The sequence below is a fragment of the Manacus candei genome, unplaced genomic scaffold, assembly GCF_025592945.1.
Source record: "Manacus candei isolate 608988 ecotype Guabito, Panama unplaced genomic scaffold, ASM2559294v1 h1tg000056l, whole genome shotgun sequence".
NCBI classification, from domain to species: domain Eukaryota; kingdom Metazoa; phylum Chordata; class Aves; order Passeriformes; family Pipridae; genus Manacus; species Manacus candei.
In genome coordinates this window covers 9093909-9115904 of record NW_026138104.1, presented here as the reverse complement: position 1 = coordinate 9115904, position 21996 = coordinate 9093909, and the positions used below count along the sequence as shown (strand labels likewise).

The following is a 21996-nucleotide window of genomic DNA, read 5'->3' as shown; positions in this document are numbered from 1 at the left end:
GGAGTGGGACATTCTTTTGAAAAGAAAACAGAGGTAGGTTGAGAATAAAGCCAAACTCTGCTTTCATTCTGGACTGTAGCTCATAAAACATTTACATCTCTAATACAGTGTCAGAGACTGCTCAAGAGAGGTTCCTCTCTCCTCAAACAACAGCTTCATGCAAAAAGAGGCTTTTAAATTATGACACGCAAAACCAGACATGTTGAACTGACAGCTTGAATCCTTACCAAGAACTAAGAATGAACTGAACTCCACTGAGTCATCTGAACTCCAGCCTGGATCAGCACAGCAAATGGGCAGTCGACTGAAATGTCCCCTTCCACAAACCCAAATGACCAGCCCTGCCACAAACATACTGTAATAGAGCACTAAGAGATTCAAGCTCAGTAATGGAAGTCTAACAGCAGCACAACAACACACCATCCTACCTCTGGCAACAACACTTCCACAAACCTCATCAACTAAAAGTGAGCAGTACATTGTCTGCTACTGGTTCATGCCTCAGACTGGTCTGATACCTCTGCAAAAGATAACTTCACTACATAAATAACGGCAAGAAAGCTGTGAATAGGTTTTCAGGATATTACTTGAGTCATAACTAACTAAGCATCTGATAATAAGCAGTTACCACAAAGACGGAGAACAGTGTGCGTGTAAAAGTATATTCAGTGCACATCAGAAACAACCATTTCACTTCTGACAGATCCCCTGAATCTCTATTTCTGTAATCACTGATACATGTTAAATAGTGTAGATAATTCCAAATTTAAAGCTTCTTCCTCTCAAAAGCCAAGAAAAACTAGAGAACTCAAGACATTTCTAAAAATATATTAGTCATCTGGGGCAACAGGCACATGCTCAAAGGATTTCTGAAAATTAGGCTCAAGGGATACTAAAACTGCATAAAGAAATCCCTTAACATTAACAAGGGGGCATCACAAATTTTACTTTTTATTCAAGGAGCTTCCCAAAGAACATAAAAAATTGGAAGAATCACCGATGTCTAACAACACACACCTCAGATGGAAGTTACTCAAGTGCAGACACTGTGTAAGCACTGGGTATTCCAATATTTTAAGATTACAAACAGCACAGTAATTCACTATGAAAGACTGATACACCATAACCTAGTCACCACAAACTGTAATTTTATTAAAGTCAGGGGTTATGCAAAACAATTTCTGCTTACAAAGGAGAAAAAAAAAGCAGTGGCCTTAACACAGTTCAGAGACTACTTCTCCTTTTCTGTATATCCACAGCACCAAATTAGTACTCCCACTCAAAAGCTCCAAACAATTAAGCAAGATATGACAACTTAATCTCCCTGACAAAATCCTCTGAGCAAAAACAAGATTAAGTAAGAACAAGGCCATGCTGTTTAGCAACTCTCAATTTTCTTTCAGTGTTTTGAGTAGAGCTTCTTGAAGACAAAGAACTTTAAGGAGAAGACTCTGTGAATGCAATACTGCTTACAAATGAACTTTAAATGCAAGTTTCCATTACTCAGTTTAAAACAAGGAAGATGAAGCTGCAGGCTTTTATGACACAGGTGGTGCTATGCAGTGACAAATGCTTGCAACCTTCGTCCCATCTTAAAAGTTTCTTCATCTCAGCTGAGCACGCTCCACTCAGTATCAGCAATTCAACAAGTACATGGTGTTGTAGAAATCTAAAAAAGGGAGTCTCTTACAAAACATTACTGCAATCCTGCAAAAAGATTAGTCACAGACATAAGTAACACACTTAAATCCTTGATAAAAGGGCTGTGGCAGAATGAATGTCTAAGCGTGTTAAAAAATAGGCAAGAGCAAAAAAAGGCAGCATGTATGTCCCTTCTGAAATGTGTCTTAAAAATAGTACCTAAGTCAGATTATCTCAAATTCGTATCTCAAGATCAAATACAATAGAAGAACCAACCTACACTTCAACACCAGATCATTCCTTAAGTGCTATTAATATTTGTCATATGAAGAGAACTTTGCTTTTCTTCTAAGACTACACAATGTCCATGTCTCAATAAAACAGAAAAAGTACCACTTCACCTAAAATCTGAATATTGACTGATCTGCTCATACAGAATTCTGGAATATTTCTGTTTTCAGCATGATTTTTTTTTCCCCTGGACATGTTATTTCTTCACCATAAATGAGCAAGCTAACTAGAAAATATTTACAATTAAAAGCAGCAATTGCTCAATAAACTTTTAGATAACCTGAAAAATGACTAGGCTTAGACACACTACATTTTTAGTTCTGGACATGCTATGCCACCTATGTATTTATTACAGTATAGATATATAACAAGTATAAGGATTTTAATTTCCTGCTTATTTAATTTTCCACTGGGAATTGTTTTTGAAAAGAAGAGACACTAGTAACACTCAAAAAATGAAAATGAAAAAACCAAACAAACAACAAAGCAAATCACTTTCTGTTGCATAGAAGTTTATCATTAAAATAAAGTAACACTGGCCCAGATCTCAGAGTGTAAGTGGAGCCAGCAAGGATTGACCTAAGAATTAATATATTTAGTGTTGTGGTTTTAATAAAACGGATTCATAGCCTTATTTCAGGCTGGCCCATCTCAGCTTAACAAAGCTTAGCTCAGCTTAACAAAGGTATTGTGCAACACAGCTTTCCAGTATCTAAAGCACAATAGGTGACAACACAATTTATTCCTCTTCCCATTAAGTAATTCTTAAATATATACATAAAATTCAACTGGTCTTTCCTGGAATTTCATTACTACAGGACAATATGCCTCTTCACAAAAGCTAAAGTTATGTTTACAAACTCAAAATCCATTTTACAATTGTTTGATTGCCTAAGTGTCTCATTTTATTTCCCTAGTTAAGTAAACACTCTCAAAAGGACTATACAAAAGCTGGAATCGTTACTGTAGGCAGTGTTTTGCCAGTAGAAAGAGGTGAATTTTACACCTCTTGAAGAAGATCATATTATTCTTGTATTAAAGCAAGAAGAAATAGCATTCTTTCAAAAGAAACAAGGGGTTTTAAAAATTAAATCTGTTAATCTGTCAGCAGGTGTCTGAATGAGGAAACTACTCAAATGACTTCCCCAGACAAGATCTGAACTCCTGCCAACTTTAGTCAAGAGCGACAGCTGACATGAACGCACCAGCATCCAGAAGAATATAATTATGTGGAATAACAGCAGAAAATAGGAAAAGCACATTACCTAACTTGTATTGCAGAGTTAATGCACAAATGCATGTTATTTATTACATGTCTTAATAAATAAAATTTCTTGGTGGTTTTTCCATGTTTGGGAGTGAATAGGTATGTTTGAAACATAAGAAATGAGATAAGCAGGACAGATCATAATTTTTTCTGGTTTTGCTACTGATAAATAAGAATAATTGATAACTCTGCTGCTCTCACAAACTCAGTGACAAATCCACGTAGAAAAGCACTGAGGAAGACTGTTGCTTTGGAGGACATAAAACTGTAATATTTAGGAAATCCAGGAAACCAAGAGAGAGGAACTAGTCTGTGTAACTGGAATGGAGCTGTAAATCTGCTTCTTAAAAATCTTTTCAGAAAGCCTGACATGCCTAAATATATATAGCAGGTCAGAGAAATTAGTCAACATGTATCATAAAAATAATGATAAAACTTTAGACAAAAAAAAGACCTGAAGATTTCTGCTGCCCCTCAGACACATGGAATTTAGCTCATTTAGTTCTGAAAACTAATTGTTCATATTTCTCGCTGCCTTTTCTTTGTCATGAAGCACTTGAATACTGTATTACATCTCTCTTTTTGAGTGATGACAGGAGGATATTAGCATTTTTATCATACCTCTGCTGTAGAAACAAAACGAGTTATGTTTTAAAATTGGGACAGAAAAAATTATGACATTGAACTCTGACATACTGTTCCTTTGCAAGTCTCCTCTGTAGCAGTAGTCACAGTAAGGAACAGATGATTATCCCAAAGTACTACAGGGCCTAATCAGATGTCTTTAGGCCCCTTGTTTTCCATTAATTTCCAGCACAATGTAACATTGCTGCATTCATTGAAACCTAAGTCAAGGCCACACAAGCTGAACGAACAGATCTTAACCCATCTGATAGAAAGAGTGAAGTCTCGTCAGTCACCTGCTCAAAAATTTATCTCCTTTGTCAACGACCTGGAGGACAGACTTTCCAACTGGATATACCAAGCAGGGACCTCATCAATGTCTATAAGTATCTGAGTGAAGAGTGTCCAGAGGATGGAGCCAGGACCTTCTCAGTAGTCCTGGGCAATAGAACAAGAGGTAATGGGCAGAAACTGATGCACGGGAAGTTCCCCCTGAACGTGAGGAAGAACTTCTTCACTGTGCAGTGACTGCACACTGGAACAGGTTGCTCAGAGACGATGTGGAGTCTCCCTCACTGGAGATATTCATCTGGACAAAATCCTGTGCCATGTGCTCTAGGATGACCCTTCTTGAGCAGGGAGGTTGGACCAGACAACCCACTGCGGTTACTTCCAACCTGACCCATTCTGTGATAATTTTTGAATACCATTCCACAAGTCTACTTCCAATCAGCAGGGAAACACAATTTGTGCCTTAAAATATGCATCTCGCTTCACAAGCTTGAAAGTAAGGAGAAAAGGGAAACACTGCCCAAGAGGAAAAGGAGGGATGCAAAACTATGTAAGAGAATTCCTGGCTATTTCACTGTTTGTTTCCTTTTTTTGCTGTTGAAGGTCTGAGAAAAAAAATTCTGCTGTAGGAAAATAAGTGAAAATCAGATTCAAGAGATGTCTTTGAATAACTTAGGAAGTGTTTAAAATTTGCAGGATCAGCAACTTGTTTTAGAAGCTTACACTTCAAAAATTGATGCAATTTTGTTCCCAATATATTCATTGTCACAGACTTTCCACTTATGACAGATTAATGAATTTCAAAATACTGTTTCACAAAGCAACACTTCCCACAAAAATGTCAATAAATAAAAATTTTAGCCTACGGTACAATTCTGAGATTACTCCCTGTAATATAACTGTAGGCAGAAAGCTCTGATTTCAGGAAAAGGATAAAATATTAAGGAAAAAATTTGGTAAGCCACAAGTGCTCTGGTTAATATTCTTTAATAGGCTAAAGTATTGAAGAGATACAGGTTCATGTCAAAATCTAGACATGAATTCCCTGTATGATTAGGCTTGTGCCATCAATGGAAAACCACACCATTTTAGTAGGAAAACAAACCTGCACGTGTAAAACAAGAAAAGCAGCACAGAAATAAATAGCATCCTTATACTACTGGCCATATCATTGGGATAAAGCAGCAGCTAGAGGACTTACATGCTTTTTTAGGGTAGCTGTATTGTTAAAAGCTAGGAAATCTGTTTAAGGTCTTTAAGAAAATAAACAGAACCTTCTAATACTGACATTACAGCAGAGAATACCTGCAGTCAAGTGTAAGAAAGTCTGATGACCCCTTCACAATTCAAGAGAAAACATTAAGTATCAATCTTACTCTAAATATAAAGAAATGCTTCTCTCGTTTTAAGTGCTACATTTAAGTCCAGAAAGGGTTTATTTTTATAGTACAACAAACTCATGACAAAACATAAGCATTAGTGCTGAGAGCTGCCTTTCATTGCCAGTACAATTGTTTTTTACAGAAGAACTACATAAGGAACTATGTCTCTGTACATCAAGACATTTTTCTTCTGGAAGTGCCAACAAAACTGCACAAAAGCCTGACTTGGTAAACAAATGCAGTTAACACTGGAAGTTGGGTGCCATTAAATTACTATTTTCCACGGCAAAGTTATTACAGCATCACCTCCTCTCTCAGCCAAAAGAGAGGCAGAGCTTTCTCTTCCAAGTTCTGCATAGCTTTGATGATACTTGGCTTACTCAATACTTTATATTGAATAGATAGAAATGGCTGGGAAAACAAATGTAAACTGTCAATAAACAGTATTTCTCTTAGCAAGCAGCCATGTCCCAAACTGTGGTCAAGGAATTAATTCTAATTCAGGGACCATTAGAGAATACAGAGCAAACCCAGTAAAAAAAGCTACTTTACAATTTACAAGTATCTATCTTTACTACAGCCTAGAAGCAGGCAGCTCATCAGAAACTTACAGGTTTCATTACTTCTTTTCACCTTCAGAACAGCACCCAAAAAGTACAATTTACCAAATCTTGTATATAGACACTATTTTCCCCTTTCCAAAACATAAAATAACCTCACACAGGAAAGCTTAACATGTCTAACAGGTAGACTGACATGAACATATTACACTTACAATCCAAGAATTGAGTTTATGAGTTCTTTAAGATACATATTTGCTTAAACAGAACAACTATTAATGGAAACCTTCAGAGGACCTATTTCCAGATCTGAATTTTATACATTCACAAGGAAAAGAACATAAAAACAGTAACTTACAATTCTCAGTGTCAAAGTCCTAAAAGCAATAGATTTGGGGAAGCAGCTGCATCAACAGGTGACAAACAAACAGCACTGCTTATTAACATTTGATGCAGCTTCCATTTCAGATCAAGTCTCCCATTAATACATCTTTACTCTAGCAACCTACACCAGATACTTGAACTTCATCAAGAGAAACAGAGGACTCCATCCACTTAAATGCATGAAGACTTAGCATTTAATACCATCATATTAATATCAGAATTCTTACCTAGTACCAGTAGGGGTTTATATCTTCCATTCTGTGCCATTTAAAAACAAGCTTTGCAGCTTCTTTTCAAAAGCAATTTTGACTATTAACATTCTAAACTTCTAAATTTAAAAAGTACATACACAAGTCACATACTTTTCAATTTCTATTCTATTAAAGATCCTCACAACAGACTAACACAAAAAAAATGGTTATACAACCAATCAAGCAAAAACTCACTTCAGAAATATCACCAAATATACTGAATAAATGGAAAGTTACATTCTATCTAAAACTTCTAAACTCTGAAAGTAAATTTAAAATTAAACCCACCGTCTGAACGTACTAGTAAGACTTGAAAGGAAGTTTTTATCAACATCAGAAAACAAAAACCTACTTTTCACATTTTTTTCTTTTAATCCAGAGAAAAGCTTCTAAAATGTGAATGGTCCTGGAAGCAATTCCATTTCTCTTAAAAAACAAACCTACCACCAAACCTCACCTCCTTTAGAGCCATCCTAACATCCAACACTCATGGAAGAGGGAAGTGAATCACTACTTCTACACTTGGGTGTTAGGGAGTGTTCAAAGCAGATGAGAGAGCTTACTCTCCTTTGTGATTAGACTTCTCTCATCCCACCTTTGACTGTACAGTTACAGTGAGGAAACAGTTTTTACAGTAATGAATAATTACCAGCAGTTAACCCTAACTACATATATAGACTCTATTCCCTCAACTCTTCACTACGTTTCATTACTCTGACTTGCCTCTTTCCACCTATCCTGCAATTTCCTCTTTACAATGCAGGCAGCTTCCATGCTCTTGTACCTCCCTAACATTCCATTTATTTCTGACTGCTAGTCAATGATCACATGGATTTAATAAGGAGTTAACCTCCTGTCCTCCTCTACTGACAGATTTCTAACACAGGAACCTAACACAGCTCTCTGTTTAGGGCTGTTTGCTGTCACTTTTCCTATGAGGACTCTGAACTCCTTCAGGAATCACTAAAAACAAAGCAAGCCAACACTTCATGAAAGAAGTTCCTATCACTACTTCAATAAAAATAGGAACTCATTATTTAAAGTATTCCATTCAGTCTCTAACAGCAGTAGGATGTTTAATCTTAGAAGTGTATTATAGTCACTAACAGTGGTCACTGACAGTATTCTTAACTGCCAATTTAAAAAGAAAAAAAACATGCAAAAACACATTCACAAAGCTTCAGTTATACTTTGGAATTTAAGTATCACAAGTTATAAGCAAATTTCATTCAAGTAGCCTACCCAGCACAACAGCACACAGTCCAGCAAAGATTTCATGCTATGTACATTAACGCTCTTTGCTTATTATTTTAAACAATTCAGTAAGATCGTGGCATGAAACCAACAAAGTTTTAAAGTCTCTTAAACATAAATGTAGTGAAACACAGTATTTTCTTCACAATAAGAAACAATTGAGTACAGGTAGCTTAACTGTACTAACCTTTTTTGCTTCAAGTTCTACTCTGTCTTAGTGGGTCATTCCGCTCCGTACATTTAATTACAAAGAAATATCCTTTTCCCTTTTTTTACCAAAGGTTGTATCTTGCATTTTTACTCCTAAATAATATATATATATATACACACCTCCCTTGCAGGACTTTCAAAGCCACTCTACTATACGGCCTCTTTGTTTTCTTTCCTGTACACCAGTATCTCCCCATTTATGCATATAAAAAGAACTACAACGGTCATCCATGCTCTCAGTTTATCCATCTTCAAGCATGAGAACCCTCAAATCTTTGTATTTCCCTTTTTCTTTAATGGAAACATTTCTTCCACATCTACACAGCCCTTCGTAGTCCCATTCCCCACAAACAATGCTGGCTTTAAGTCCCTATTTGTTACTGTTAAGAAACTTCACACTTGAGTTGGTCTCATGAGACCCCCTAATCTCTTCAAACCCCACACTTGCCTATAGCAGCTGATCTATAAATAGGAGATGCACTGAGGGGGGGAGCTGTTCATTATGTTTTAAACACTTGAATACAATGTGCCCACGCACAAGGACCTGAAAGCAAGAACAACGTTAAGGCAGGTTTTTGATATGCTGGATGTACAAGTATTCTTAGAAAACCAGGGATGTGACAAAAACTTGCAAGTACTTCACTGTGTTTAAGCCAAGATAAACCTGGAAGTCTCTCTCCAGAGAATGCCTCTGCATGCAGTCTCTTTCCACAGAAACCATGCAGTAAGCAACTTTGAAACATGCTTTGTTTGCACTGTATCAGTGTGGAGGGCTTATCCATAACACGTTTTAAAACTTTAACTGAATTTCTTACTATGGATTACAGTTCTACAAACACATAAGTTTCTGCCATGAGTATTTAAAAAATAAGCTGTAACAACAAATACCTTTATACAGGTACCAAAGATATTAAATAACTCAAAAATTGCAGAACCACCTCCTGTTAATTTTCAATCAATTTAATTATAGTTCTTATATTTCAAATGTGTACACTTCAATCTTTAAATGACACTTAGCCGGTTGTCTTTACCACAGAAAAGTGAACCAGTCATGACTAAATCAGCATGTTACACCTGTGAACCTTCCTGTTTCACTTCAGAGCAAAAATCACTAAGAGATATAGAGAAATGCTCTCTTAACATTGACTTGAGAGGGAGAGATCAGGTTAAATTGGCTTTATGTTCAGTATTAATACTGTAGATTTCTGTCCTATTTTGTTTTCTGAGGTATGAGAGAAAATGAGATTATTTGGGACTATAATGCAGTTTTGGGAAATAAATACTAGAGTTGTTTCAATGAGGTTTGTTTTTTTAAGTTCAGCTAGATCATAAGGCAGTAACATCTTTGTAGTAGTTTCAAATCAAGCACCACTGGTTTTAAAATAATGCATGGCAATTACAAAAAATAAAGACCACACAACCTTTTTCTTTTCCTCAGAATGTAAAAAGAAAACAAGCTAGAATACTACAGTAGCATCAAAGCAAATCAGTACTCTTCAGTCATATTAGAGCTTAGATTAGCACTTTAAAATTTTAGCACTTTAGTATTTTGGGGTTTTTTTTCCACTGTATGTCTAATTGCAAAACTAAGTGAATACTATAGCAATAACAGCACTTCAGTGTAATTCAATAGACAGACAACATGGTAAATTATTGTCTTTTGCATATTAGCAATATACAATTAGCATTATAGCATTTCACTTACATTCTAACACCTACCTTCAATTCACACTGACAGAAATATTCAGTAAATCAAAGACAAACTGAAATCCTGCTGCCCACATCTGCTCAGCTTTGGTTTTACCATGTACAATATACAGGATTTAGTGCAACTTTGATGTTTGGAATATATTTTACAAAGGTGAAACTGCATCCAAGCTAATCTTACTAACAACACACAAAAAATATTACTTATTTCCATTGAATAGTACAAACGTTCAACTTTGAAAATTAGTAATTTCCCTCAGACTGTTGAACACTACTTCCTTCTTCCAGTCTGTTAACACATGATGTGCAAACGACTGCTTTCAGATCAGAATAAATGAAACTTTCCCCTGTGTTAGCAGCCAGGAGAAGGTACAGGGGGATAGTTTTCCTTCCATTTACAAAATTACAAATAATTCATTTTCCTTCATCCTTACTGTGCACATCCATGCTCCAGATCATTCCCCAACTATTAAATCCAGCTGGACTCAGTAAGAACTTCAGAATGTCTTTGCTATCTTAAAAACAATCCCAATACACAAATAAGCAAATACACTCCCCACATAGAGCCTCATCCTCCAGATGTTTTCATATATGCATAACTCCACTAAAAGTAGCTCACTTGAAGCAGAAAAAATTACTGACTGTAGCAAAACTAAGCAGAATTGAAAAAGTATGTAGGATGAATATCTCTGGACAGGTGAACAGGAAATAAAAGAGGACGACTCTGTAATCCAAAAAGTAGCACAGAATAGCAGCCTGTGGGCATTGCCTATGCATTTAGTACTGAGATTACACTTCCAATTATGATGAGATGTAATGAAAACGAGTGTACTAACAAAAGATACATGTTTTTATAATCCATCTACACATTTCTATGACATTATCAGTGGTCTACAGAGCCTCTGCATTAAGCCAAAGAAGGAAAACAAATAGGAATTGTAAGAACAATTGAGTATCATAAACACATTTGTGGTGTGGAACTCCTATTTTCTAAAAGGTACTCAAAAGTATTTCCTTTATTTTATTATAACTATTATATCAGGTGAAACTAGTGCAGCTACAAATGTATCTGTATATCACAATTTGTTAGCTTTATACAAAAAAAAGCACTGATTTAAAGCTGCAAGTTCTCTACTTCAAGACTCCACTTTATAATTTGATAGAGAAACCACATGCCGAAACACTTTTCCAAATTCAAACAGTAACCACAATTTTCTAAACTACAACTGTTTGTTACCTTAATACTATTTACTACACGGAAAACCCTACTCTTTCCTTTTTCTACAAAGTGGGGATATAAAGCAGTATCAGTTAAAAAATACTGGGGCTATGACTACTGTCTTATAATCCTGTAAAAACACAGAAGGAAGACTTGACTGTGAACATACTTCTTCCAGCTTCTGTCAAGAAAGGTTCTAGTATGTGCTACCTTTGATTATCATCTTCTGATTTTATTTAGAGTTCTATAAAGCAGCTAAACATAAAGAAGCTCTTTTTCATTTCTGATGGAGTTTAGTCTACGAAACATGTACATACACAATATAGCACCACAATACACCAAGTTATTAAAAAAGTATCCAAAACAGCCTATATTTATTGCTAGTGAAAAATCCAGAAAATTATTTCATGTTATTAAATGTTGCAGTATGTCTAAAGTAAATGAGACATACCACTTTTAAAAAAAAGTTTATTTAATCTTTGGGGTTGTAAGGAAAACTACCATACCTGTAAAAATCAAAAAATTAATAGGTTTTACAATGCCTAAATGAAGCCCTTTGACTTCACTGCAGTCTTCCAAGCACAGCACAAGGCACATTTAGAGTAAGACTCATCACCTGAGTGATAAGGGCTAAATTTGAATATTAATGAGAAATTAGTAATTGTTTAAATAAAGATTTGTTAAAGGTAACTCACCACCATCCCTCTCTCTAACTCTGTGAGTATGCACACTTTTTGCCTTACTGTGCCCTGTGTTGTCACCATATTTGTTTTCAGGGCTGTCAGAGCGTCGCAGCATTTTATTTGGCGGTGAAGGATCTGTGGTGTCTCGCATCTTGTCATGACGGTGATCACCACCACTGGGGTGACTCTTGGATGAGTACTTAAGAGCCTGCAACAAATCACAAGAAAACAGACATTTACATTAGATGTGAAGTTTCTGGACTGATGTTAAAATGTTATTTCTAAATTTTACATCTCCTTCAAAAACTTTTAAAAGTTAATTAATTTTCATCTCCTATTTAAAAAAAAAAAATCAGCATCAGTCTTTCTAATTTTAATTACCTACAATAAAGCAACAAGTTCTGTAATTAGAACTCAAACCATTTTCTCCCACTATCATATCCAACATAACACTTGCTGTTACGAAAAACCTAATTTCTCTGTCTTTTCACTGATGGACTACACACTTTCAACAGTACACAGTTCTTCTGCACTTTTGGGAGAAGCACAAGTCTCCACTTCGTATTAAGCATACAAACTGGAAGTTACACTGAATCAGGGTAAACTTTGAGTATGTTCTCCATACTCTTGTCAAGATCATTTTACCTTGAACTTCTGTGACCTTTTTTCAATACTTTCAACACTCTCAACATATGTAATTAAAAAAAAAATAATTCTGGAGGGCCAAAACATGCAATGTTTTTAAGTATTTACCAAAAATTACATGTTCTGCTTCACTTAGACCTGCTTGGTTTTGCAGTGTGAGCTCCTAAATGGCCAAGCGTTTACATTTACATGAGCTGTCGCTGACAGCTGCCTTGGACTGCTATATTGCACTTCACAGCCATACAAAAACACAGAAATACAATGAAACAGGTCAATTCTGGGCCTAAGGAGAGAAGTATCACAACATACAGCTCTCCACAGACTCACACACCTACAACTGTCTTTTCAGTGGACACAGCAAAAAAATAAGAGTATCCACCATACAGAAATTGAGGTTATTGTCAGAAGCCCGAGAATTTTATGGCTTCTGAACATGCCCAGCAGCTGGCAACTGCAGAAATTAAGCCTTACTGGCAACCCCAAGTTGTTCAGGGTCTAAACCCATGCCCTGCTCAGGTTACAGCCCACAGCAGCAGTTTTAGGGAGAAGAAAGGACTTTGGGCAGGGGGGCTGGGGGGGGGGCAAGAACAAGACACCTTTTGTTTTTAGAAGGAAAACACTCACCTCCCCCTGGTTCTCCGCTCCGCCGCGGGTGACCCCGGCCCGCTCCCCCGCCCCTCGCACCTCCCCGGCTCCCAGGCCCGGGCCCCGCACGGCTCGCACTAGGCCGCTGTTGCTCGCCCCGGCCCCACAGGCCTGTGCCGAGCGCCGGGATCCCGTTCCCCGCTCCGCGGCCGCCTCCCCGCCCCACGGCCCCGGGAGCACCTCCGGGAGCCGGGCAGGGCCGGCCGCGGCACCGCGGCCTAAGACGGCCGCCGGAGCCTCCGCCGGAGTAGCTCCCCTCCGCCCCCCTGCTCCTCCTCCCGGCCCCGCGGTACCTGGTAGGGCTGCGAGTCCCCCCTGCGGTCGTGACAGCTGAGGAGAGAGCGAGAGAAAGAGAGAGGCGTTAGCGAGCGCCCGTTACCGGCCCCGCGGCCGGGCAGAACATGGCGGAGGGGGGGGGGCGGCCCCGCGGGGCCGGGGGGGGGATTTACCCATCACTGAGTCTCTGCTGTTTCCTCGCATACATTACCATCAATGCCCGGCCTGTGTGTGTGAGGGTGAGGGGACCAGGAGGGCACGGCCGCGGCCGGGCCACAGGCGCCGAGGGGGGAGGCGGGGGCGGCAGCGCTTCGGGGGCAGGGACGGGGGGAGGGGGCGGCTCGGGCAGCTCGGCTGGAGCGGCGCTCACGGGCCCATCGCCTCGAGAGGGGAGACGCCGGCAGCTCGGCCCCGCGCGCGCTGAGACACACCGGGAGCACCGGGAGCACCGACTCGGCCGCCGCCTCCCCCCGCCGCGCCCGCCGCCGCCGCTCCAACTACATCCGGGGAACTCGGGCGACGCCGCGCTCGGTCAACGTCGGCTCTTTCCGGCTCTTTCCGACGCGCTCCGTCCCCTCTGTCCCCTTTGCTCTCGGGCGACTCTGCCTTCGGCAAACATCGGCTGCGTCCGCCGAGCCCGACGCCCCTCAGTCCCTCCCTTCGGCAAACATCGGCTGCGTCCGCCGAGCCCGACGCCCCTCAGTCCCTCCCTTCGGCAAACATCGGCTGCGTCCGCCGAGCCCGACGCCCCTCAGTCCCTCCCTTCGGCAAACATCGGCTCCTTCCGTAAAGCTCGTCCCTCCCTCCCCCGCCTGCTTCGGGCCCCCTCTCCCGAGCGCTACCTGTCTTCGGAAAACATCGGGTATTTCCGGACCGGCGCTTCCGCGCGGCCGGTCAGGGCGGCGCCGCGCTCGGAAGCGCTCGGGTATTTCCGTGACCCCTCGCGGGCCGGCGCGGCCGTTGGCGGGCGCGCGGGGCTGGCGGCCGCGAGGGACCGGGTCCGCGGCGGCAGAGCCGCCACCTCGGTGGGGAGGAATCGCGATCCCGCCAGGCAGGTGGGAGCAACAGTGGGGAATTGCGGGGGGAGGTAGGCACGGGGAGGTCTCCTCTTATCTACCCCCCTCCTCCTCTTCCGCCCGGGGGCTCGGTGCACAGGCAGGAGCCATTTTGTGCGCGGCGCGTGTTCGGCGGGGCCGCGCTGGGCGGCGAGGAGGGTGTTAAGATGTCCCTGGGGCCGCGCGGGTCGGGCCCCGGGCCTGAGGGTGTCCCGGGGGACGGCGGGTGAAGGGCTCGTCCTGGCCCTAGCTCAGCATTCCGGGTCGTCCCGGTGTGTTCGGGGGTCCCCGGGCCCTCTGTTGGGCCGGGATGGTTCTCTGTTACTAGCGGTGCTCGCTGAGCCTCTCCCGGGGCGAGGCGGTGCCCGGAGACAGGACGAGAAGCGATGGCCATAAATTAAAACATAAGTTTCTTGTCAATATGAGGAACTTCTTAACGTTGAGGGTGGTAAAGGACTGGGACAGGCTGCCCATGGAAGGCATGGAGTGTCCCTCTCTGGAGACATTCCAAACCCACCCGAACGTATTCCTGTGTCACCTGCTCCAGGTGACCCTGCCTTGGCAGGGGGATTGGACTAGGTGATCTCCAGAGGTCCTTTCTAACCCTGACAGTTCTGTGATTCTGTGATTCTTGGTCGTTTCTGACCACACCCTCGAAGTATGTGGTACGAAGTATCATCTATTCAGAATCGTATTAAGATATTATAGAAGCCAAAAATTTTCAGTAAAGGTGTAAGTGAAAATGCCAGATTTTGTCCTGTTCCCTTGTTGAAAAGGGAAGAGATGTGGCACATCTCAGAACGAGCATGTTAACCTTAAACAGAGCATCTTGTCCCGTGGCTCTGAGCTGTTGCAGCATTATTCATGGTAACACTGAGAGATTTTTTTTTTCCTGTTTTTGTTGTATTTTTCCTATTAGAGTGCAGAAGGCCGTTGCCGAGGAGGGACTTCAGGGAGCAGTGGCAGAGCTCGGGGAGGGAGTGCAGGATGACTCAGCAGGGAGCTGTTCTTCAGGGTTACAATAATGAACTAGTGAAATGCATTGAAGACTTATGTATGCAAAGAGAAGACCTTAACAAACAAATCCAGCAAGCAGAAGAGGAAAGGAATAAACTCCAGCATGAAATTCAAGTCCTGAGTGAACAGCTGGAGCGTGTATGTGAAAACCTGGCCCAGAAGGTGGCTTCACGGAATGAGCTTGATAAAATTCTTGCTGAAACTGAAGCTGCTTACATGAAGATTTTGGATAGTTCTAGAACTTTACTTAATGTCCTGAAGAAGGAAGTGGGAAGCTTAAGGCATTCACCAGATCTGAAACCCAATGTAACGTGAAACAGTTGAATGTTTGGACTCTACAGTGCTAAAATTCCACTGGGTGAGAACTGTGGTTAGCCACGGAACCTTACAGCAACAGTATAAGCGGAAAGGGATTTTCTTCCAGCCTTTCTGTATGTTTTATTACTATTACTTTTAAATGCACTAGAAAATAGATTAAATAAAGTTGCTGTTTTGCTTTAAAAAATCTAGTTACTTAAACACTACAAAATTATATTTCAAAGAGGTAGTTGAGGCAGATAAGAGACTCAGTTTTGACATGGTAGTGCTTCAAGACTTCTGAAGACAGCAAAAAAAAAGTCATGTTTTATTAGTTGGCTTCAGATGGCTACTGGTAGATTCCTGTTAGAAAACTAGTGGATACAAGTAGATCAGATACTACTTCTTTTTACTTTACAAATGGTTAGGCTTTACTGTTGAACCAAGTAGAAATTAACTATTTAGCTTTCTCTAGGAGCTTGGAGTTCTGTCTGATGCATGCACAAAGACAGCCTTTCTTTACTATCATCTCCTATCTGGAATAATGGAGGGACAAGGTGAGGAAAGATGACTAATGCAGAGCATGGAGGCTTAAACTGTAAGACTGTATGTGATTCATGTGATTCATGCATCTTCTGAAGCTGTTCTAAAAAGCTTTGTTTAGGAAGGAGACGTGCTGTAGTGGAAGACAGGTTTGGTGCAAGTGCACATGCCTCCAAATGCAGGGCACAGCAACAGAGGCAGCTACACTATATAAACCTGGACCAATAACTCATGGGTAAGGAAAAGGTGACTATTTCAATAGTGACTAGAAGTCCTGAAAAAGTTACTGGAGTTCAGTAAAAAATACAGAGATAAATACAAGGCCAAAGAAGACAATCCTGGCTAAAAGCTAGTAATAGAATTTCTGGAAACCCTTTTAGTGCCTTTTAGCTCTATACTGATGTATTAAATAATTTTAATAAGGTTGTAAAGAATAGTGAACATCCTGGAATGCTGAGAAATAAATACAAATGAAAGATGAAAATGAGAAGTGGTTTGCATCTTGTCAGGCATTCTCACAGATGACATTAAAGTAGAACTTAGTTTAGAGATCAGGGAGGACAGCAAGGCAGAAATCTTGATTTAATCCTGTTTTCTATTCCTGGTGAACCTCTCTGTAGTTATGTGCTTGTACATACACATGCATTTTGTCCTGCACATTTTCTGTTATAGCGGTAACTTTTTAAGCTGTAGTCAAATCTTCATTCAATACCAATTAACTAAATTGAAAGAAGTGCAATTGTGATTTCCTTACTTGATAATAGTGTGTCTCTCAGGTGCAAATAGAGAGGACAGTGTAGGTGTGAATAGTTTAATAGCTCTTCCCAAATCATAGGAAACAAATTTTATGTTCTGGTTGCCATGCTACATCAGGGATTAGTGTACCAAGCTAATCACAGTTTACTTGTATGGCCTTTCCACTGGCTTTCCTCGGGTAATGCTGAGGTGATAAAATTAGATAATCTCAGGGCTACTGCTGCTGTTGCAGTACCACAGCATTCAGGACCCCCTTGTTTGTGTTACACAAAAATTTTGCTATGTTTAGTAGCAAAAAATGACTGGCTGTTTTATTTGACTGGCTGTTTTATGACATTGTCTTCCCTTAGAATGGGAGTAGTAACTGATTTACAACAAAAGAGGAAGAATCAGGAAAAAGGATTAACTAAAGAGCAGGAACTGTCAGTTGCATGTGTAAACTGCTGCTTCTTACTATCTGCAAGGTAACTCAAAATTGTCTGTGAAAAAGAATTTGTGTCATGGAAAACTCATAGAGAACAGCATAGCTAATTTCTTGTATTAATCTCACACAATAATTACAGGTTTCTTTGCCTTAAAATAGTCATAAATAATGCCTCTTGTTCTACTGAGGCTGTTAAAACTAAAGTTTTAAGAGAAGCCTTTTAAGTCTTTAAAGAAGTTTACTCACAGCCATTATTACATGTAATTGTAGCTATTACAATGTCAAAACTAAAATACTGGAGATGCTTGAATTTTTTGTTACAAAGCAAGGGGAAAATGTAACTGCTGGCTAGTAATGTAACTGCTGGGGCCTCCCAACATTCAAATAAAATGTTGAAATATTGTTAGAATTCCATTCAGTGATCCCAATCTGTAAAATTTCATTTAAAATCAAACTTAAAAATGAGGAGAAATAACATATATCTCTAGGGCTTGCCTATTTGTAGAATAACTACAGTGTTATGTGACAGTCATTGCACACATGCAGAGCTGTTACTCAAAAATAGAACTTACCATTATATTCTGTATTGACCCAAATGAACTTACTATATTCTTTTATTGAAGTGGTAAACCTTTTTCACAGCTTTTTCAGGTAGTATAAATCTTGACAGAAATAGCTTTTGTTAAACAGCTTCAATTTGTTCAGAACAGGAGACCCATAAACTCAATTGGTACATTGTATTGCTAGAAGAGAAAAGATAATGTGCAGCTGCAAGCTGCTCTGTAGGGCTGGCCTGTGACAGGAAGTTTACCTGAAAGAAGGCAAATTGTAAGCTTAAAAGCATCATACTTATTCCTGACCTAAGTTTTGTGTTGAATATATGTGACTCTCTGAGTTAGATTTGATGCTTTACTTGAGTGCTTACAGTCTAGGAGCCTCAATGACAAAAGCTGGGCTCCCAAATTGAAGTGTCTAATCTAAAGGGCTGTGTTGGGTGTCTTCTATCTTACTGGATATGTGAGGAGATGCAGTTTTTGAAACTCCTACCTGTGCTTCATTCAGAGATCTAGTGAAATGCATCTAGAGCACCAGTCTAAAGCCCTGCATTTATGTAGAGGCACCTCTGCCTGGTTTCCAAGTAACAACATAGCTGGATGAGATATGATGATTCCCAGCTTTTATACCAATGCTTCTTAGATATGTACCCAGCACTTAATAACTCTAGTGATCAACAGGTTTGTCAAAATATTTGACTGTTGACTCCTTCCAAGGAAACTAAGTTTATTCTGTATGATAGAGTTTAGTTATCAAAGAAACTGCTTGTGAGTGGTATGTTGAAGTAATTTTGTGTGTGGAAGTGATTATAGGAGCCACTGGATGAAATGCTCCAGCAGCCATTCCGTAACTGTCCAATCCATAACTGTCTCTTTTTGTTGGTGCTTGCCCTGCAGTTCAGGTACCTGCCCACATGCAGTTTCTGCTAATCACCTTACAGAAATCGAGATTAATGGACTGGAGTTGGCCCTAATTTTTAGGGTAGAGAAGAAAAAGAAAGTATGGATGTGGAATTGTGGTTTGGAAAGACTGGAGCATGAGGGGGTGTAATAAAAAGACTGATGGAGTTTGTCCTAATTTGTCTGCTTTAAGTGTGCTTGTACTGAGCTACTGCCTACAGTTTTTGCTACCCAATGAATCAAATTTTAGAAATCATCCAAAGTTCATCTGAAATCCGGCCTTCCCCCCTTCCTTTAAGCCCACTGACAAGTCAGCAGCAGAGGCAGTCTATGTTTTGCTTTCTCTTTCTGCCTTTTACTTCTTTCTGACCACACCAACTTGCATGCCCAGCTGCACAGTGGCCAGTTCCAGCAGGAAGCTGTGGAATCTGAGCCTCCCGTTTGCTGGGTAAGTGTACTGCCAGGCTCACACAGGATACAGTGCTATTGTTTCTTGCCCTGGTTGCTCTGCCATGAGCAGTCATCATTGAGCTACTTGGGTTTTGTAAAGAACCCTAAATCCTGTCTGTATTAGATGTACTCTGTGTGTGTGTGAGATTGATCTTAGAGAATTTTGTTAGAGAGATGGCAGTTTTTTGGGTCTTAAATTACTGACTGCAAGAGATTTGTTTCCTTGGACTGTGAATTCTTCAGACTAGGAAGACCAGGCATCTTGGAATACCCAAAGTTGTCTATTCAAACAATGAATCTTAACTCAGATGTCTGGGTATTGGTTTGCTGTTTCAGAACTGAGTATCTCAATTCCATCTAGCTCGTGTGGTGTAAGTGTGTCCTGCTCCAAATGGATTAAGTGGATTAAGCTAAATTAGAACAAGGTACTTGTAATTAGGGAACAGGAACATTCAAAAGATTGTTAGCAAAAGCATGAAATGTCTACAGTTAACTCATATAGATGAGTCTTACGCAGAAGACCAATATCTATTACTCCTTTGATTTTGCTTGTTAGGAGAAATTTGAATGAGAAGATGCAGCTTGTGTCAGTTGCCTTAAATCTGAGTAGATCCCAGGCTCCTGCTTTTTTATGCAAGTAGACAAAACAGTTCATTTATTTATTTTCATTCTATTCACTAGTGAGTGAAGTATCAATAGATGCTTTAATATTGATTTGTTTGTGTGTGTATTGGTGCAGTTTTTTGATGTATGTATAAGCAAGTTTTCCTAAAATCGGAGTGCTTTTTTAGCTTTATTTTTAATGTATGTGTGTGTTTTTAAATACAGATGTAAATATTTTCTTTTTTTCTCTTGGGGGAAGGACAGACTAGCCTTTGGTTTAGTTTGTGCACCAATTGCTTTGTCCGTGTCTGTTACATTACTGGCGGGGAGTCAGGTAACCTGTCTGCTTCTTGAGTGTCTGTTCCATGTCTTTTTTTAAACTGGGAGTGGTTTTTTTTCGTTCTTTGTCCCTTAACTGCTTGTAAATCTCTCTTTAATTTGTTGCCCTGGAGTAGTCCTTGATTGTTGTCTGCCTCAGTTGGCTTGCAGATGAAGTTTTGTTCGCTGTTTAGCTGTAAAACCCATCTACTTGCATGTTTCTAATAAAACATGGAGAGGTTCAGGTTTGCAGAAAAGGGAGCTATATCTTATTTGGTCATTCATGGCTTTAGCCTGTGGGATTTATGTGAAAAGTGGTTCAGTGCTGTAGTTTGATTACACAAAAATATGGTGTTAGTAGAAGTGAGACTAGTAGAACACTTCTATTTTGTAATGATTTCAAAAGTAGTTTCGCGAGATCTTGTGGGGTGGTTTTTCTGTCTATTAGTGCAAGATTGTAGATATGCTGCAGTAACTACTACAGAAAATTAGTAAATTTTATTACAAACTTGGATATCTTACTTAGCAGCAGCATTGAAATTAATGGTGTAAAATCTTAGCATTTTGATTGTAGCAAGCCTATTGTTTGCTACATGATTCAAAGCTGGTAATATTTGTAAGTATGCTTAATTTGAACGTCATAAATGGGAAAATCTAACTTTTGGAATAGGATTCATCTGAATTAGATACCACCTGTAGACAGAGATCATGTTCAGGGAAAGGCATTTGAAAAAAGTCCTGTCAGATCGTGATTCCTGTGATTGTGATGGGAGCTTCAGGTTCTCTCACACCTCACTTCAGGGCCTGTGAAGTTCCATGGAGTGGCTTCTCCTCTCTGCTCACCACCACTTGTGTGGAGAGTACGTGTTCTTGGCCCTGAAGGAGTTGGGGTTGAGTGTTCTCGTTTATTATCTTTTATGACGTAGACACACAGCTTCCTGGCCAGCCCAAATCAAGACCACAGGACTGTTAGGTAGAGACTATAAAACAAAGTAAGAAGGAGGGTAAACAAGTTTTAACACTTACTTGGAAAAATGTTTAAGATTATGATACCTAATAGACTGGTCACAGAGCATTTTAAAGTTAAATCTTCATAGGTGTTATTTTTTGAGCTTCATATGCATAGGTTCTCTTCCTTCAGTGAGAGCTCCTGTAATGCACTTGAGGTTTTCCATTGATTTCTAGTCTATGGGAACACTTCTAGAAAATTATTTACATCATAGTCCATGAGAGATCTGTAACTTAATTTTTTTTAAAAAAATACCATATTTCTTTCCTAAAGGCTTTCACATCTCCCTACCTGTATTCAGAAATAGATCAAAGTATTATCTGTAGTATTCTTTTTTGTTGTTATGGTTACTAACAAGTTGATACAACTTGGAAACCCATTCTGATCGGGTATGTCTGTCAGTTCCAGACACAAAATCCTTTTCATATTCTGCAAGCTTAAGTATTTTTAAAGCCTCTTTTTCCTTATACAGTAAGAACACTGAGTTGAAATCAGCATGACTGTTAGACTCATGCAGTTAATGTTTTTTTAATATAGTTAGTATTCGGGGCTGAATTATACTCTGTCAGGTGTTTGAAAACAAACTAACAGTAATTCTTCATATGCTTATGCAACTGTTCAGTAACAAATCCTGTTAGACATTTGTGTTGCTTGTTACTTGATAGTAAATGGAATTAATTGCTGTAACTGATGAACCCAGGGCACTTTTTATTAAATAGTGGTCCTTCAAGTATTGTTAC

At 39.8% G+C, this 21996-nt stretch overlaps 2 protein-coding genes across 5 annotated transcripts in view; one reads left to right on the top strand and one right to left on the bottom strand.

The window, feature by feature from the left end:
• Positions 1-13908, bottom strand: part of WAC (WW domain containing adaptor with coiled-coil) — a 57435-nt gene extending 43527 nt beyond the window's left edge. For 2 of the 3 annotated variants that reach the window (XM_051802403.1, XM_051802405.1), the window contains exons 1-3: positions 13504-13908; positions 13348-13384; positions 11777-11972 (exon numbers count right to left, since the gene is read on the bottom strand). In XM_051802403.1, the coding sequence (XP_051658363.1) occupies positions 11777-11972; positions 13348-13384; positions 13504-13544 (274 nt within the window). In that variant the 5' untranslated portion in view covers positions 13545-13908. The remainder of the gene's footprint in view (positions 1-11776; positions 11973-13347; positions 13385-13503) is intronic. The other variant, XM_051802404.1, reaches the window with a different exon arrangement.
• A 79-nt stretch (positions 13909-13987) lies between these two features.
• On the top strand, positions 13988-19054 carry LOC127477723 (microtubule nucleation factor SSNA1-like). Of its 2 annotated transcripts, none has more exons than XM_051802530.1 (2): positions 13988-14381; positions 15305-19054. In XM_051802530.1, exon 2 carries the CDS (start codon positions 15373-15375, stop codon positions 15715-15717), a length of 345 nt encoding a protein of 114 aa, XP_051658490.1. In that variant the 5' UTR covers positions 13988-14381; positions 15305-15372; the 3' UTR covers positions 15718-19054. The 2 variants fall into 2 exon arrangements, with proteins under 2 accessions (XP_051658490.1, XP_051658489.1); XM_051802529.1 differs by having other exon boundaries at positions 14287-14385.
• Positions 19055-21996: the final 2942 nt, after the last annotated feature.